Source organism: Rattus rattus, chromosome 6, assembly GCF_011064425.1.
Source record: "Rattus rattus isolate New Zealand chromosome 6, Rrattus_CSIRO_v1, whole genome shotgun sequence".
In the NCBI taxonomy this organism is placed as follows: Eukaryota; Metazoa; Chordata; class Mammalia; order Rodentia; family Muridae; genus Rattus; species Rattus rattus.
Genome location: NC_046159.1, coordinates 59,569,593 through 59,586,356, shown reverse-complemented (window position 1 = coordinate 59,586,356; position 16,764 = coordinate 59,569,593). Strand labels below are relative to the sequence as shown.

General features: G+C 44.3%; 2 protein-coding genes across 2 annotated transcripts in view; both read right to left on the bottom strand.

Annotated features, from left to right (window-relative positions):
• The window catches only part of Gmcl1 (germ cell-less 1, spermatogenesis associated), a 39,683-nt gene extending 31,103 nt beyond the window's left edge, over positions 1–8,580 (bottom strand). The window contains exons 1-2 of the mRNA XM_032906159.1: positions 8,115–8,580; positions 772–895 (exon numbers count right to left, since the gene is read on the bottom strand). Coding sequence (XP_032762050.1) covers positions 772–895; positions 8,115–8,368 — 378 coding nt within the window. The 5' untranslated portion in view covers positions 8,369–8,580. The remainder of the gene's footprint in view (positions 1–771; positions 896–8,114) is intronic.
• Positions 8,581–11,934: 3,354 nt separating this feature from the next.
• Positions 11,935–16,764, bottom strand: part of Anxa4 (annexin A4) — a 39,724-nt gene continuing 34,894 nt past the window's right edge. Inside the window, exons 12-13 of the mRNA XM_032906158.1 lie at positions 16,400–16,522; positions 11,935–12,888 (exon numbers count right to left, since the gene is read on the bottom strand). Coding sequence (XP_032762049.1) covers positions 12,829–12,888; positions 16,400–16,522 — 183 coding nt within the window. The 3' untranslated portion in view covers positions 11,935–12,828. The remainder of the gene's footprint in view (positions 12,889–16,399; positions 16,523–16,764) is intronic.

Genomic DNA, 16,764 nt, shown 5'->3' with positions numbered 1-16,764 from the left:
AAATGAAACTTGAGTGGAATGAGGTATCCGAAGCTAGGAGAGGTGGCTCGGGAGTGGGGGTGGGGTGTGTGTGAGGGGGGTACATGCGCTTGCTGCCACAACTCACAACTGACTTCCCACGATCCACAGGGAAAGAGAATCAACTCCCTCCAGTTATCCTCTGACACACCACCATGGCAAGCATGTGCAGACACACACATAAAATAAGTAATAATAATAAATGTAAATGTTTTAAAAAGAAAAAAGTCGGAGCTCTTAGAGTCACATTGTGTTCTATTTTGAAAATTCTGAGCCATTTTGAAGGGTAAAGTAGCAACGGGGAAAAGTCAAATGGACACATCAGCTAAATGACAGCTACAGCATCTGCAGGTCTCCTCTGTAACTCCACTGGATTGTCTAGGAACAGGAGTAACATCAACTCCCCACTCACTTTCTACAAAGCAACATTTGAGGGAAATGTATTCAAATAGTTATAAGAGAAATGTAATAACCTTAACCTAAACAGTACGAATTTTCCTCCAATTCTTCCACTCTCCTGCAAAAAGGCACTAACACGAGCTTTTGACAAGAAGCAGTAATGGGTAGATGACCAAGGATTTAAAATCTGTTGTGAAGGCAGAAGTCAGCTTTCATTCCCAGTGCCCACCATCTTTCTTCCCAGCAGATACTCTATGAGGGGAGAGCTCACCACGAAATCCAAACAAACCACAGAACATACTCCAGAGTGCCCAGGCTTCCTTCTCCAACCTAAGACATCAGGGAAATACTCACTTGACATAAGTAGATTTTGTGTAAGCTCCACTCTTCACCTAGAGCACAGATCTTAATGTCACTGTTTTCACCATTCAAAAACAGCGTTTGGTAGATGTATTTCGATGTGCTCTTTAATTTTTTCCTGTTAAGAAAAACACCAAGTTACATAAGCAAACAGCTCAGCACTAGACTAGCGTCACCAGGCCCTGTCCAATGCCAGCATATTAAAGCATGCAACATTTCACCGGTTTCTCATACACCAGTAAGTCTCATTTTTGTCCTTTTTCTGTGAGGTCCAACTTCCCTACTGTGTGAATGAGAAGATATGGGAGAGGGATGTCAAGAGAGGTTACACTAGGTGCTCTTACTAGCTGACGGATGAGGCAGACATCTATATGCACCCTATATAAGTTGTTGGTTCTAAGCCAATTTAAGTTATTTGCTCAATAAACAAAGACAGGCTGGCAATCACACTTACTAGAGGAAAGTCACTGTTGCTGCAGCAAACTGCCACTCAACTGTAATCCAGTTGGAGGAGTGCCTGCCTTGAACACATAAGGCTCTGGTTCAACCCTCAACATCAGAAAACAAAACTTAGATTCAAGCTTATTTCAGCTTCAAACTAAACTAATTAAAACTAATTTTAAATTCACTGGTTTTCCCCACTACACAAATGGTTTGCAACCCTAGATCAAAGCTTTTTAAAACTATGCTAAGGATATGTATATTAGAGGTGGGGCAGAACCATGAACTATGGATGCCCTGCAACACCCAGAGCATCATCTATTACATCTGCAAGTGATTTCTACATGTGACTTATTTTAGTACAGGAACTGAAAAGCTTGGCACCCACGGGGTCGAGGACCTAACTCAGTGCTTGCCCAGCACACACAAGATCCCTGGGCTCACCCCTTACCACCGTATACATCAGGCACAGTGGAATAGGTCTGAACTTCCAGCACTGGGGAGGTATGGAAAGGACAATCAGGAGTTCAAGGCCATATCTTGCTCAATAGCAGTTTCACGGCCAGCTTGGACTACATGAAGCCCTACCTAAGAAAAAAGAGTTTGCAATCTCTGCTCAAGATGATCTGGTAAGTAAGAGTATGGTCATGGTGGTCAGCAGGAGCTGATCTACTTTAAAAAGACAAATTTTCAAAAGATGTATTTACTTATGTGTCTGTAAATATGTGCACACATGTGTAGGTGCACACTTTGTGCATGTAGAGGTCACAGGAGGCAGTGGATGTCACCCTTTATCACTCCCCATCTACTCTTCTGTGTATCTGTTTGCTTGAGACAGGGTTTCTCTGTGTAGCCCTGGCTGTCCTGAAACTCGCTTTGTAGATCAGGCTGGCCTCGAATTCACAGAGATCCGCCTGCCTCTGCCTCCCACATGCTGGGATTAAAGACGTGCATCCCCACAGCTGGCGCCACCTGTTCCTCTAAGTCAGGTTCTCTCCCTAAGTCTGGAGCTTATATCTTCTGATAAGGTAGAAACCAGAAAGCCCCCAAGATCCTCCAGTCTCTGTCTTCCTCCATGCCTCTCCCCAGAGATGCCATGTCAGGCATGCACAGCACATCTGTTAGGTTACATGAGTGCTGGACTCAGACCTGACCTCCATTCCTCATGATAGTGGAGCAAGGGCTTTTTACTATTGAGCAGTCTCGTCAGTCCGAGCTAACCTATCTTAAATTTTCTGATGACTTCTGATAGCTTTTCTAGTAGTTTAAACATTTAAAATCTCTGGTGCTGGACAGATAGATGAGTGGTTAAGAATACTGGATTCTCTTCCAGAAAACTTTGATTTGATTCCCAGTGTCTAAATGGCTATTCACAAGTCTATAACTCCACACACCCATACACACAACAACAACAACAACAACAACAATAGCAAAAACAACAACAGCAAAACCTTTTAAAAATCTCTTTCCAGAAAGAAAATAATTGCAGAATGTGGTAGTTTTAATTGCTAACTTGACACAATCTAGATTCACCTGATGATAAAATTTCAAGGAGAGATTTATTGTCTGAATTGGGTTGGCCTGTGGGTTTGTCTGTGGGTTATCTTGATTATGTTAATTAACATGGGAAGATCCACCCATTATGTGTAGTACCATTCCCTAAAAAAGGTTTCTAAGCTGTGTAAGCATGGAGGAAGCCAGCAGAGTCTGCATGTGTTAACTCACTGCTCTCTGCTCTTGGCTGCATACAATGTGCTAGCTGGGGTTCCTCTATTTTGACTTCTCTGCAATGACGGACTGTATATTGGAACTTCGAGCTAAAATGAACCCACTATATCCCTAAACTGTTTGTCCTGGTGTTTTTCTGCAGCAAAAGAAAGTGGTTATAGTGGTGCATACCCATAACCTCACTGCTCCTAAAACAGGAAGGAAGATCAAGAGTTCAAGGTTAGCCTTAGCTAAACAGCAAATTGGAGGCCAGTCTGGGCTAAATGAGACCTTGTCATGAAACAAGGCAAGAGGAGTTACTGTTTCACCTTGTGTCCGGAATCTGTTTTTCTACTCAGGGTTCTCCAGAACATACAGCAAAGGCACACACACCCACGGATGTTCTAGAGAATCCTGACTAATAAATCACTAATTCCAAACACACACACACACACACACACACACACACACACACACACACACACAGGAAATGCATTAGAAAAGTGAACAGGTTATGGTCCAGCCAGTTCAACAATGGCTGTCTACCAACAGAAGGTCTATGAATCCAGTAGTTGTTCAATCCAAGAGGCTGCCCAGAAAACATGGCCCAGATTAAAGGTATATCTTCCCACCTCAAAAGGTCTGGATTAAGGGTGGATCTTCTTCTTGTCTCAAAAGATCCAGATTAAAAGTGGGTCTTCCCACTTCGAATGACTTACTCCCTCACAGGTGCAAACACATACCCAGCCCCAGACTTTAGTTCATTCCAGACATAGCTGACAACTAAGAATAGCTTTTCTTTTCTTTTTTTCTTTTTTTTTTTTTCGGAGCTGGGGACCGAACCCAGGGCCTTGCGCTCGCTAGCGCTCTACCGCTGAGCTAAATCCCCAACCCCTAAGAATAGCTTTTCAATATCAATTAGCAATCAAGAAAATGCCCCACGTGCTTTCTGCCAATTTGATAAAGGCAGTATCCCAATTCAGATTCCCTCACTAATGGCACTGGGCTGTCAAGCTGACAGCTGAAACTAACTAGAAATACTATTAAACACAGAAGCTAAGGATACGAGTGAACAAGAGTACAAAGGGAAACTTAGAACCCAGGGAAATCAGAGTTTTTTAAAATATATATTCATATGCTTGGAACTCTCAAATGACTGTGCTTATAGAATGATAATGGGGCACAGTAGCAAAGGATTACTCAGAACAAAAAAGAGCTATTTAAAAACAAGCATTTGAGTCTCTGGATTGTCAGGATTCACTAATTACCAAGCTGTCAAAAGACTCCCATTAAAATACAAAAGAAAAAACTTTCAAAACTTCAGAGGAAAAAAAATATGGTCACTCAAAAAGAAAACAGAATTAGACCAGGACCAAAGCCTTCAATCATGCTTAGGCCAGAGGACAATGGACCAGTATCATTAAAGGCTCGGTAGGTAAAGGTTCCTGTTGCCAACACTAAGGGCCCAAGTTTGGTGCCTGGAACATTCATGGTGGAATAGGAGAATCAATTGTGTACACACATGCACACACATCAAATAAAAATACAATACTTTTAATAAAGAGTAGATGATTATTGACAAGTTCTGCACCTAAGGCTCAATGTGGACACAAGAGGAAGAGGGAGCAGAAAGATTGTAAGAGCTAGAAGAATAGAAAGTTTGCTGAGAGATTTTCACTTCCTAGAAACATCAGGGAAGCTACAAAGATAAAGTCTCACCACCGTAGCCACCTAAACAAGAACTGAAGTGGATGACACCAACTACATACTAACCTGGAAGAGGGAAATGTCACTGGGCCTTGAATCTGATAGACAGCAGGGATAGATGGATACAGGGGAAAGGTTAAAAGGGGGAAATGATGTAATTATATTTTAAATTAAAAAATAAAAACTATAAAAAAGAATAGATGTTTAAAGATATGGAAAGTCATATAAAGTACCATAATCAGTTAGAGGAAGAATAAACTGAGACTACATTTATATCACCCTTTTCCACCCTTTCATGAGAAAATAATTGATGATGCAGTTCTCCAAGAAAGAAAAGGAGAGAAGTTATTGAAAACCAGAGTCTACTCAGAGATGGGGTCAAAGTCCCAGTAATAATCCTTAGAAGTAGGAGGCCTAGACTGGAGTAAGAGGGCAGGACTATGTAGGTGGTCTAGGGTTCGAAGCAGGTTCTATGCTAGGGTAATTGAGAAAAGTTCAAGATATGATGAAAGGATATTATTTTATCAATGGAAGCAAAAATAAAAAAATAAAAAAATAAAAAGGAAGCTAGAAACTCTAGGACAATAAGAAGCTTTTAAAAGGGGGGCACTGACTTCAAGTCCAGTACTAGGGAGGAAGATAAGAGGCAGAAATATCTTTGGGAGTTCCAGGCCATCCAGAGATACACAGTGAGACAATGAAGGGGGTGGTGTAGGTGAGATGGCTCGCAGGTGAAGGCCTCATCCACCAAACCTGAAGACTTAAGTTCAAACCCTAAAACCCACATGGTGCAAGGAGAAAACTCCCTCAGGCTGTCTGTGATTGCTGCACATGAACTGTAGCAGAGGCCTCTCTCAAACATAAATAAATGTCGAGGGGCTGGGGATTTAGCTCAGCGGTAGAGCGCTTACCTAGGGAAGCGCAAGGCCCTGGGTTCGGTCCCCAGCTCCAAAAAAAAGAACCAAAAAAAAAAAAAAAAAAAAAAAAAAAGTTGATATTTATGTAAACAGTTATATAGGACAGAAACAATACAAACAGAAACAGTTCAATTGGAAGCACATAACCTAGGCTGTCCTTGAACCTGTGAGTCTCCTGTCCCAGCCTCCTGAGTGCTGGGATTATAGCCATGTGCCACAATGCCTGATCTATTCCTGTACATTTTTGTTTTTTTAAAGGTCTCTTATCATTATATTTTGTCTTTGACAGTTCTTTGTTAGTATGATTTATGTTAAAATTTTCTTGCTCAAATAATTGTTTTTCTTTTTTAAATGTTCCCTGCCATATATTTAAAAAATTATATTAAATATTCATGGTCTACATACTAATCAAAAGGCACAGACTGTCTTGTTGGATTAAAGAAAAGCAAGACAACTATATGCTGTATATATACTTACCTTAAACATAAAAACACAAAAGCTAGGCAGATTATTGTCAAAGTGCTTTTTAAGTAGAAAGTTAAATGCAAGAACAAACAAACACCCAAAAAAAGCCAGGTGGGGTTGCTAGTATCTGTAATCCTATTGGGGCAGGTGAAGGGGCAGAAACAGGAGGCAGATACTTGGACCTTGCTGGCTGGCTAGATTAGCCAATCAGAACCCTCCAGTTTTAAAAAGGTAAGGTGGAGAGAAATATAGAAAGACCCACTGTTGATCTCTGGCCTCTACAAAAGTGAAAAGACACAGCTTAGTGGTAAACTGCTTCTGTAGAACTTGGAAAAGGCCCTGGGATATGGGAGGGGAAGTCTGAGGGATGGTTGGTTGGTGGGATATAGGATATAGGTTGGAAAGGATATTGAAAAGATACATCAATTACCAAAAGAAAGTGGGAGTGGCTAAGCCACTAAGGCTGAAGAAGGATGCTTGCCTTATGACATAGGGCCTGTTCATCGAAGAGTTCTAATACTGAAGGCACAAAAGACAGGCACTATGGGCCTAGAGAGGCGTCTCAGTGGTAAAGAGCACATACTACTCTTACAAAGGACCCAAATACATTTCCCAACACCCATATTAGGGAGTTCACAACACCCATGTAACTCCAGCTCCAGGACTCTTCTGGACACTGCAGAAATGTACACAAACCCACATACAGACATACTCATAAATAAAAATAAATATTGTAAAAAGGGGAAGGGTAGCCAACACACTTGTGTTCACTCTCAGGTTATGATAGTCTCAATACTCCCAGCCCCTCCTTCCTCTTCTCTCCAGGGTCTCTGTAGATAGCTCAGGATGGCCTTTAACTCACTTTGTGGCCCAGGCTGACCTCCAACTTGATTCTCTTGTCTCAGCCACCAGTGTAGATATTACGGGATTATAATACCTTGCTAATTATAATACATTCTGTGGAACTCTTTGAGGTTGCAGTAATATTTCCACTTTATGTATCAAAATGAGTATATTAAGTGCAGAATATAAATAGGAATTCGGAATTGGAGCACATTAGAACATCCATCTTGGAATATAATTACACATAAGACCCTAATCAAAGGTTATATTAATCTAGTTTTTAACCTAAGATATTTACATGTTAGTTCTTCCACTGAGCTCTACATCTAGCACCTACACTTTTTTTATCAACAAAAATGCAATGTCCCTGTAGCAAAATATTGAGCAGATCCTTTTTAAAAAATTCATTGAAAAACTACATCTGTGTGAATCTAACAATGATCTTTTTTTTTTTTTTCTTTTTTCTTTTTTTTCGGACCTGGGGACCGAACCCAGGGCCTTGCGCTTGCTAGGCAAGTGCTCTACCGCTGAGCTAAATCCCCAACCCCTCTAACAATGATCTTAAAAAGAGAAAAATGAGCAAGCAGATTCTTTACATGAAAGTATATTCTGGTACACGCCACATCTAGATCACAAGCAATGATTTTCTTCAACTCTTCCCTCAAAACACTTATGCAACCTACACAGATCGCAGCCCACCTCAACAAGCAGACTTGCTCTTAATTGAGTGAATGTATGTAACTGTCAATCTTCATCACTGGTCCATCTAGCGACAACACAGAGAGATGTCCATCTCTGGCACTACTTATGCTCCTTTCTTTACTGATTTAAATCTAGTGATGCACACTAAGTTTTCCCGTGGCTACCCTACTCAGAAAGCAAATGCCTGCTACGGAAGGGGCGCGGAAGCTCTGGCTAGTCCTTTTAGGCTCAGGTTGAGACTCTGACACTCACGAAGCTTCTGTTTAATGTGCAGAACCCTGGACTTTTCAGTTCCCGCACTGATCCAGGTCCACCCAGCAGCGCTAGCTCCTGCATTAACCCGGGTCTGTCTGCTAATGCCCAGCCCCCGCACTGACCCCAGGTCTGCCCGGCACGCGCCAGCTTCCTCACCGACCCAGGTCTGCCTGCAAACGCCCAGCTCCCTTCTACTCCGCGCGCGCTCACCTCCCGCACCGACCCTCCCCGTGCGGCAACCCCGCACTCTCCCGCCAAGGGCACCGGTGTCAGGCCCCCCAGGTGCGGGACGCTCCGTACCTGCGCGGCGTGTTCAGCAGCCTCTGCTGCTCGTCGCCCTCGTCCTCGTCTTCGTCTGTCTCTGACTCGGGGTGACAGTAGCAGAAAGTGCCGCTGCTGCGCTTGCGCTTGCGGCCGCCCGGACAGTAACAGAAGCCGTGGGCCGCATCTTCGCCCGCGTCTGACCTGCGGGCCGAGCCCCCAGCACCGGGCGTGGGTTCGGGCTGCTCTGTGCGCCCCGCGGGCCGCAGGACCCGGCTGCTCAGAGCGCCCATGGCTCCGGCGCCTAGGGAGTACCGAGGGGCCGCCACGCCATACCTGTCGCTCCACCGCCTACTCTGCCGCCGCCTCGCGCGCAGCCCCAACCGTCGCCGCGAACGCAGTCACCTCCATCCTCAGCCCCGCCCGTCGCGCCTTAGCGGACCGGCTTCGCAAGACCTCGCCCCCTCGTTCTCCCAACAAAGCGCGCGACACAGGGCGCAGGCGTACGGCGAGCCTCCGGAAGGGGCGGGGCTGCTGACAGAGGAAAGAGCTTGCGCTGCCAGTTGCGCATGCGCAGGCTGCTAGCACAGCTAGGCAGAAAACAGCCGCAGGGCGTGCATTACTTCCGCGGTTCCGGCGTTAACTGAGGGGCGTGGGCACCGTGTGCCTGTGCTTAAGAGATCTGGAAATCTCTGTCGTTATTTCTTCTCGTAAGGTTCCTCGATTCCGGGGTCTTATCCATCCCTGTGCGGTTAAAGAGAGAACGGACTTGTCATCATGGCCTTTGCTTCCCTTCCGGGCTGTGGAACCCGACTGGCCCGGATAGATGCCCCATCACCCAGCTGTGTTGACAGGGTTCAGTCTGGAGTCTCAGCCAGCCTCCAGGTCCTGGCCTTCTGGTGCTTTGTTTCGGTTTAATTATTTTATCGTGTCAGTGTCTCATACTACAAACTGACCTTCGACTCACTGTATAGGTTGATCTTGAACTTCTGATTTCCTGTGTTTACCCTTTGAAAGCTGGGGTTACAGGCATGTGTCACATCAACTTCTTGGACCTGAAATGCTGGGTATCCAACACAAGGCTTCCTGCTAAGCAAGCATTCTACCAACTAAGCTACATCCCTAGCCCTCAATTTTTTTTTAATTTTTCAAGGAAGAGTGTCACTCTGAAGCCCAGGCTGCCCTGGAACTCTAAGTCAGAAGTATGCCTGTCTCAGCCTCTGAGTACTAGGAGTTAAGGCATTGAACTACCATACCTGCCTTCTATACTTTTCAAAGTAAAATGTTTATAATGGAGTGTTTCAAACAGAACAATACAAATACCTATGAACCCATATTGGCTTGGAATTTTATCACACTTATTTTGATTCACTCTCCTCGCCCCTTTAGCTTCATTGATATATAGTGGGGAATGAGAAAACCCTTGTGTACTCACCCTGTTTCCATCCTCTCCCTCTCTGTGCCATTTCTATATGTGTCTTTACATGCATACTCATAAGCACTCTTTTCTGCTACACATTCAGACATATAATTTAAATGGAACCATTGACCATCCCAAACCTATGATTTAGAACCTTTCTCCTCTCCTAAAATTATACTTTGAATGAAATCTCTAGTTATTGTCACTGCTCACTGTTAGATGCATCACCCTCTCACTGAGGGGCTTCAGTTGTTTCTACGTTGATGCTCTTTCATGAACGCTATGTGCAAAAGCTTCATCAAGCAGGTCCCAAAAACAGACTTTCTGAGAAGTTCTGAACTTTATGAGTTCTTGCCAGTTTTTTCCTTCCTGGAACTGACTGCATCAACCCACCATTTGCACTCCCCTTTGGCAGTAATGTCCTTTGCAGGCCACTGAGGAATTGTGTTTATTCATGCCTGAGAAGTTCTGAGGGCATGTGGCTGAGGCAGGTTGAAGTTGGAGGAAGGGAATGGTGGCTGCAGAGGGATATGCTGGCATGTACAAATGTGAAAGGTGCATGAAGTCATGTTAAAGCATTGTCCAAGAGGCCTTGGTGAATGGGCAAGGTAGACTATAACATGGTGGCTTTTAGTGTCACTAAATTCCTAGACAGTAAAACATCCATATGTATCTTGCCTAAGGAAGCACAGGTGAATGGCTCCCTGGTTACTAAGGAGACCCATGGGGATACCTGTAAACCTTCCAGAGCTGCACAGGACTTAACCTCCACCCACAGAGCACGGGCAGTCTAAGAACAGACCCAGTCTCCTCTGCTCTTCTCCCTGCTGCTACAATCCAGCCAGGGATGATGAAGGAAAGAGAGAATCCCCCATCTCCCTTCCCCAAGCCAGCTTCCCACTGAGGTCAGAACTGACTGAAGAAAGACATCCCAGATTATACCTAGAACTTTGACTCATTACATTGATAACTGAGATGATATTATTTTGGGACCTTCAGGAGCTACACAGTAGGACTCCTGAGAAGCCAAGAGTGAGCAGAAAATTGTGACTTTCTACCCTCCCCTTGAATTTATACCTACAGATGAGAAAAACAGTCCACTGAAAGCAATCAGCCACAAAACACTGCCCCAGCTGTTGAATTTTGTTTTTAAAATTCTGGTTGAGACATTATTTAATGGTAAAAACATCTATTAAAACCAAAACAAAGAACCTCATAATGCCTCCAAAATGTAATAAAGTTGGAGTAGAGATTCCACAGTCCTTAGGTGGTATCGTTGATACCTGAATCAAGTTAATTGGAGTGACTGATCACATAGGCATGTTGTCAGTGATCCCAGCACCAAAGCAGAAAGAACAAAGGAGTGTGTGTGTGGTGTGTGGTGTGTGTGTGTGTGTGTGTGTGTGTGTGTGTGTGTGTGTTCTTTGTACATCTGTAACTTTTGTCTTTTATGGTGTTGAGAGCACAGGGTGTAACTACCCCACTGAGCTCCGTTCCTGGCCTTCTATGTGACATTTAATAGAAATGCTACACTGTCTAGAACAGAGGGTCACTCATTTTCAGAGAACAAGCTAACATGCTAATACCATTGAATTGGCATAAGCATATATAAATGCTAGTGGTTTTGTTGGGGTTTTTTTTGTTTGTTTTGTTAATTTTTTGGTATGAGAGAGGGGTGTTATTCCTTTGCCTATGTGAGAAGGGAACAGCCTGGGGGACTTGGCTCTTTTCTTCTTCCATCTTCTTCCATCCGGGTTCTGGGGACTGAACTCTTATTGTCAGGCTTGTCAGCAAGAGCCTTTACCCACTAAGCCATCTCGATTCCATCTGTGTGTGTGTGTGTGTGTGTGTGTGTGTGTGTGTGTGTGTGTGTTTATGTGCCCATATGGAAATCAGAAGCTGACATCAGTGTCTTACTCTCTACATCCTCCTCTTCCTCCTTCTCCCCCTCCTCCTCCTCCTTCTCCTCCTCCTCTTCCTCCTCATTACCACCACCACCATGACCATCATCGTCGAGACAGGGCCTTGGGGTTACAGGCACATACTCATTGGCTATGCCTGGCTTTCACACTGGTGCCAGGGATATCAACACCATTCCTCATGCTTGTGCAGCAAATACATAACTCACAGAGCCAGCTCCCCAGATCTTGTTTTGCCCTTTTGAGACAGGGACTCAAATGGCCAATCTGGCCTTGCACAGGCTATGTAGCCAGGGAGAGCCTGAAGTTCCAATCCTCTTGCCTCCACATCTCCATTGTAAACACTCGTCTTATAGAAGCAGGCTGACATATTATTAATGTGTTTCTTCAATAATATTGTTAATTCAAGTAGAAACTTAGTATCCTTAGTAAATTTAGTATTCCTTCAAAAGTAGTTCCTTCCATGGGGGAAAAAATCTCTAGGGTGGAAAAGTCAAACAGAGAAAGACTACACACTTGGTTAAAGCCACCATTTTTAATTAAAAATGTCTCATGTTGTATACAAACCAAACTTGAGGATTACATGCAAGCACAGTTTCTGAATAAGATCAAAAGGGCACAGTGGGGATCAAATAAACCGTTCAAAGAGATGAACTATTTTTAGCAGGAAAAAACTCTTCTTAGGCGAGCCACACCCAGAGCATCTCATTACCAGGACAACCTTGGCCAAGCCCACTCTTGACCATCACTTGAGCAAGATTAGGGTAGTAACCCTAAAACTGAGGAGTGTTCAGCATGACTGACAAACACACGTGGTCTGCCTAGCCACGCTTGAAATTGAACTTGTTTGATATGCTGGTTACTTTGTTACACCTCATAGGTAGGGTACAATGAGATGAAGCCTGCCCCTACCAGGCTCAGCAACTGTCAGCTAACATGACAGGCAAAGCCAAAGAAAGGGGGCTCATGAGAACTTTGGATCTGTGTAAAATAGGAGACCAGATGGCTAATCTCAGTAAGAGACGCTGATGGTCCCACATAAAGAAATGACTGGCTTCCCGGGGAAGAAAATGGCTTCTGTTCTGTTCTGTTCGTACCAAAAAAAGAAAATCTAGAAGGATTTAGTGCGTTCAAATCTCTACAAAACACAAACGAGGAAATAATCTGATAAAGACATGGAGCACATTTTAATTTCTAATTCTAAATCTCCACGTATGTCTTAAAAGCTTTGAAAGTACAAGTTTAAGGCATCAAAATGACTAATTATAGACGATAATAACAGTCTGGATCCTAGGAGGCAACTGGAGGCGTTTTAATTGGAAATAAGCATTTGAGATAATGTTAATAGCAGTGCAGAAAAATGAAGTTAAAAACAAAATCAGTGTTAAGAAGTCCTCCGTCCTGCACCTCGCTTTTAATCATCTCCTCCACAGAGAATGAGCAGAACCTTCCTGTAGTCTCCAGAAGTGTCGCCCTGGGAGAAAGAAGAGCACAGTAACCAGCAGGTTAAGATGTTCTTGGCTAGATCACACAGCGCAAAATCACCTAAGCCTCACTGGATTTTCTCCGGTCCTCAAAAACATGTTTTTATTACAAAAGAAATCTTTGGGCTGGAGAAATGACTTCGCCACTCAGAGTATTTCTTGCTCACACATAGAATCTGAATTTGGTTTTTGGTGTTCCCGGCTTCCCATAACAATAGCTCCAGAGGATCTGATGCCCTCTTCTAATCACCCCGGCCTCCGCACACATGAGGCACATAAACATTCTCATAAAGTGAAAATACTAGATTAAAGTTGTGGACTTTTCTAATACTTTTGAAATAAGTTGCAAAATAGACTTCCAGAGAGGTCCTATCATTTCTACATGGAAATGTTTATAGCTAATTGTGGCTTTCCTTATTATTTATTCATTTATATTTTTGGCACTGGAGATTAAAGGGGGCCTTGTGTGTACACCAAACAAGCAAGACTCTAAGCTCAGTCAGTCAGTTTGGGTGACTTCTTCTTAATGGGCACCAAAACAGATGGTGCCTCTGACTTTAAGAGTTCAAATTTTACTGCCTGTGACAAGGAATAGTAATATATTATTAGCTTGTGTCAGTGTGGTGTGAAACAGTAAGTATGCGTTAAAGTCGCTCACTAGCACAGTGTCTTGTCACCCTCTTCTTATGGAACTGTCCCAATTAGGTTTCCGCCGCTGCGATAAAGACCACAACCAAAGCAACTTGGGGAGGAAAGGGTCTGTTTGTGAAGCCAGGGCAGGAAATCAAGGCAGGAACCTGGCGGCAGGAACTGAAGCAGAGACCGTGGAGGAATGCTGCTTACTGGCTTGCTCCCCATGGCTTGCTTAGCCTGCTTTCTTATAGAATCCAATCCACCTGCCTAGGGGTGACACTGCCCATAGTGAACTGGGCCCTTCCACATCAATCGCCAATGAAGAAAATGTCTCACAGGCTTGCTTGCCTACAGGGCAATCTGACAGGAGTATTTTCTCAGCTAAGGTTTCCCATTCTCAGATGACTCTAGCTTATGCCAAGTCAACAAAAAAGCTAACAAGCATAGGCAGGAGCTTTGTGACAATTTAATCCTTCATGTTCTACCCTATCCCATGTGCATGTACGCGTACTCATATGTGCAGGTGCATGCTGTCAGTCCTTTTATGTGGGTGCTGGGTCCACATGCTTCCATGACAAGCATTTTGCCCATTGAGTCCCCTGCCCCCTGCCCCCAGCCCTATGTCCCCATGTTTGCATTCTTCTTTCTTTCTTTCTTTCTTTCTTTCTTTCTTTCTTTCTTTCTTTCTTTCTTTTTCTTTTTTTCAGAGCTGGGGACTGAATCCAGGGCCTTGCGCTTGCTAGGCAAGCGCTCTACCACTGAGCTAAATCCCCAACCCTGCATTCTTCTTTCTTTTAACAGCAGCTCTCAAATAGTCAGTGCCTCCCCTACTTTTCAGGATATTTAATTCACAGGTCAAATCTTAATGAGATGTTTGTTGTGTGGGCAACCCAAGCTTCTCCGAAATTAGTCTCAGCTTCATGTTTATGAGATTCTCCAGGCTTCTTAAAGGCTTCTTAGAGAAGCAAAGGCCCAGTTAATGAGGGGTTTGAGGGGTGAGTCAGTTTTCACCACCCCCACGCCACCTTAGAACTCCTGGCTGTCTGGTACCAAATAAAGAATGGTAAGTGGGTGGAGGCGGGAGCAGGATGCTGTCTCCTATTTCCACCAGACCCTTCTGGTTCTGCAGAGGACCCTGGGTTCATCTGTTTCTGCATCATTACCAAGCAGACGTGGAAGTTCTGCTCTTAAAAGTATTCATTACGGACTGAGTATGTAGTTCAGTAGGACAGAACTTGCTTAGCCTGCCTGAGGCCCTGAGTTCAACCCTCAGCACTGGGGGGAAAAGTAGTCATTATAATTTAGCAACTGTGAATTCTGTTTGCAAGGATCTGAGGAGGTAGAAGTTGACACCCTGGGAAATAGCTACTGTCAGCCTCACAGGTCACAGAACTCGGTGCTGTGGAGAGAGGGCGTTCTTGTGAGAACAGGGGACCAAACGGGAGGACCTGCTGTTCCTTTCAGGGAACCTCTTAGGAAATGCGTCTTTCTTGAGAAATGTGTTGGTTATAGGAATTCGTGGTGGGTTATTTCATGAGAAATGTCTCCCACAGGCCCGTGTGTTTGAAAACATAGTCCGCAGTTGGTGGCGCTGTCTGGAGAGGTTATGGACCTTTCGGAAGGCACAGCCTTGCTCAAGGAAGTGTGTCACTAGGCCTGGCTTGGAGGTGTTACAGCCTTGCCCCACTTGCTGCTCACACAATTTTCTGTGTCCAGATAAATGTGACTAGCCAGCTTCCTGCTCCTTTGGCCTCTTGCCATGCCCTTCCTCCTCTGAAGTGATACGCCAAGATAAACTATTTCTTCCTTAAGTTGCTTTGGGCATGGTATTTACACAGAACAGAAAGTAAATGAAAACATCCGAATTTGCCCAGTTTATTTCCCCACTTACTGGGTACACTTATGGAAGGCACGCGACAGATCTTGGAGGGAAGAAATAGAAATAATAAAAGCAATTGAGGGCTGGAGAGATGGCTCAGTGGTTAGGAGCACTGACTGCTCTTCCAGAGGTCCTGAGTTCAATTCCCAGCAACCACATGGTGGCTCACAACCATCTGTAATGGGATCTGATGCCCTCTTCTGGTGCGTCTGATGACACTACAGTGTACTTATATATAATAAATAAGTATATCTTTTAAAGAAAAAAAGTAATTGAAAGCTCACATAATGGGGTATATTCTCTATATACAGATATAGGTCTTATGTATCTCAAAGACCCTAAAATTTGCAATATCAAATATTGGAATAAATTATGTGAGGTTATAACACATTTAAAATTTTCTTCCTTTATTTTTTATTTTCGGTCTTTGGGTATTCGCCTATGTGTGCCTGGTCACTACAGGCACACAGACCTACAGGCCAGAAGAGGGAGTCGGATTCCTAGAACTGGAGTTACAGGTGACTGTGAGCTGCCACGTGGGTGCCCGTGCGGGGAATGGAAATGAGGCCCCTTGGAAGAGCAGTCGCTTGTCTTAACTGCTTATCCCTTAACTCCAGCCCCTGGTACTCATTCTCACCAACCTTTGGGACCAAGGTCAGGGGTGATGCTTCCTTCTCTCACACTCTCTGTTCACTTGAACAGGTCAACTACTTAAAATGTCAGGGCTCGTTAGACTACACGTGCTTTAAATAAAAGCAGAACTAAATCAATGCCCCCAAATGTCCATCCTTATTTGGGGCTGACATGAAATTTTTACTGTACTTAGAGGGTAAATATTTCTTATATACCATGGGAAAGGAGGGGCAGGGAGAACCTAGGAACTCCTGAAGCAGGGGGCCATCTTCACTGGGAATGACAGATGCCAAGGAGGAGAAAGCCAGTGGTGCTGCACCCTGAGGCCAGATCCTGCCTTCACCGTGGTGACCTACCTTGATGAAAGAGTACAAAGACTTCCCATAGAGCCTCTTGAAGTTCGCCCGGATGTCCAGCATGTCAATCTCTGCTCGCGACACCATCACTCTGATGAGGGTGCTGTCGTCAGTGCCTAAGCCCTGAGGAAGGAAGCCAACCCTGCATCAGGTGATGCTCTTCATGGTCCAGCAAGGCAAGAACAGGTAGTAGTGAGTCCGTGCAGCATCCTTGGCTGTGAGACCTGGGAGCCTGAGTAACATCCTCATGCCTCACCTTGGGACGCAAGGCTGGACACAGCCCCTTTCCAACACAGTGTGTTGGCCAGAAGACACTGCTCTGCCTTTCCAGGGACAGGCTCTGTGTGTACAATTCTCCTCCCCAG